The 1,633-nt window shown below is 32.7% G+C and overlaps 2 protein-coding genes across 2 annotated transcripts in view; both read left to right on the top strand.

Annotated features, from left to right (window-relative positions):
* LOC108765812 (uncharacterized) overlaps nucleotides 1-731 on the top strand; it is a 3,189-nt gene extending 2,458 nt beyond the window's left edge. Inside the window, exon 5 of the mRNA XM_018514658.1 lies at nucleotides 645-731. Coding sequence (XP_018370160.1) covers nucleotides 645-731 — 87 coding nt within the window. The remainder of the gene's footprint in view (nucleotides 1-644) is intronic.
* Nucleotides 732-791: 60 nt separating this feature from the next.
* Nucleotides 792-1,633, top strand: part of LOC108765811 (uncharacterized) — a 2,518-nt gene continuing 1,676 nt past the window's right edge. The window contains exons 1-2 of the mRNA XM_018514657.1: nucleotides 792-935; nucleotides 1,163-1,440. Of these exons, the coding sequence (XP_018370159.1) occupies nucleotides 792-935; nucleotides 1,163-1,440 (422 nt within the window). The remainder of the gene's footprint in view (nucleotides 936-1,162; nucleotides 1,441-1,633) is intronic.

The following is a 1,633-nucleotide window of genomic DNA, read 5'->3' as shown; positions in this document are numbered from 1 at the left end:
TATGTATATATGTATATATGCATTTATATATATTCAATGTTCGTCAATTAAAAATTTGTTTATCATTTTCGTTTTAAAATATTTTATTTTGTCTTATGTATATATGTATATATATATAATAATATATATATATACATACATTTAATCAAGATTAGGAAGTTACTGTATCTTGAAACAAAGTAAAAATTACAAAAGTGAGTAAATTTATTCACTTTTGTCATTTTCACCTCATTTCAAGATACAAAATCGACTCCCAGGTTATCTTATATACATTTGTTATAACAATTTAGTACAATAATAAAATATAATATAAAAAGTAACTTATTGCCTTCAATTCCTATAATAAATGCATATAAAGTAATTTATAAATAATTTGTAAAGAAATTTTTCCTATATTTACCTTGAAAAGAAGGCATGCTTAAAATAATACGTTCGAATTTACCGCGTAACGATGACGTGTGCTTGTTGAAAATTCTGATTGGCCACTCGGCATCAGTGGGCGTAAACGTGCGCACGAGCATACCCTTGTCTTTATACCATGCGTATACTCAATATCGTTTCTTCATGATACACTCAGTGATACGAATTCCGGGCCGCTTGCAGCTAAAGTCACTAGATTGGTAAAGTACCGCAAACTCTTTCAGAAATGTTGCGACAATATGGGCGAAGTGCACATAGTACAGGATTCAAACTGCACCAACGTACACATGGAGTCAATTGGGTACATCTAACCTCACCGTACATTTTTTCCCGTTTATTAGTACCGCAGTGTCTCCCGATTGTGTTAAACAATGCCAGGCTGTTGCGTGGCTGATTGTAAAAACAGTACCGTAAAAGGTTTCCATTTGTTTCGCGTGCCCAAAGGTGAACGTAGACAACAATGGGTCAAATTAATCGGAAGAATTGAATTACCAGAATCGGCTAATATTTGTGAAGTATGATGAGAGTTATAAATGTTATAATCTTATGAAACCTTGGATGTTTTCCAGCAAGGACACAGACACAGCGAATTATTGCATCCTTGTTGTTTGCCTATGTTAAAGGATAAAATAATTTGTAAAATAATTTATTCCTGTGTCTGACTGTGTCCTTATTGGAAATCCCTTATACATTGCATTATAAAATATATTGCATTAATATAATTATTAAATCAATTTTTCAGGTACACTTTGGCGAAGAGCAATTCGAAAATAATCGGAAAGATGGGAAAAGAAAATTACGTCCATTTGCAATACCTAATTTATTGGAAAGCATAAATGATCCTTTGATAAATCCTTTAGAAGGTATAGAAGAAGATATAATTTCTACAGAAGAACGTACGATAGAACCTATGACAAATTTCATGGAAAAATATATAAACCTTGTAGAAGAATCTACATTTGTAGAAAAATGTACGACACATGTCACAGAGCAATGTACAAATAAATCCGACAGAGTCTTGTAAGTTTTATATAATATAAAGCCCAAGACACAATGGCCGTGTTTCAAAATTGACTGCCAATACTGGAAATCTATAGTGCACGTAACGTAAACTGTAGCATTTTCAGTGCTGGCAGTAAATTTGGAACACAGCCAATGCAAGGGAGTAGCGATAGCGATTAGTATAACACGATTTTAACCTATCAGGGCAGCG

This window comes from Trachymyrmex cornetzi, unplaced genomic scaffold (genome assembly GCF_001594075.2).
Source record: "Trachymyrmex cornetzi isolate Tcor2-1 unplaced genomic scaffold, Tcor1.1 scaffold545, whole genome shotgun sequence".
In the NCBI taxonomy this organism is placed as follows: domain Eukaryota; kingdom Metazoa; phylum Arthropoda; class Insecta; order Hymenoptera; family Formicidae; genus Trachymyrmex; species Trachymyrmex cornetzi.
This window is presented reverse-complemented; position numbering and strand designations above follow the sequence as displayed.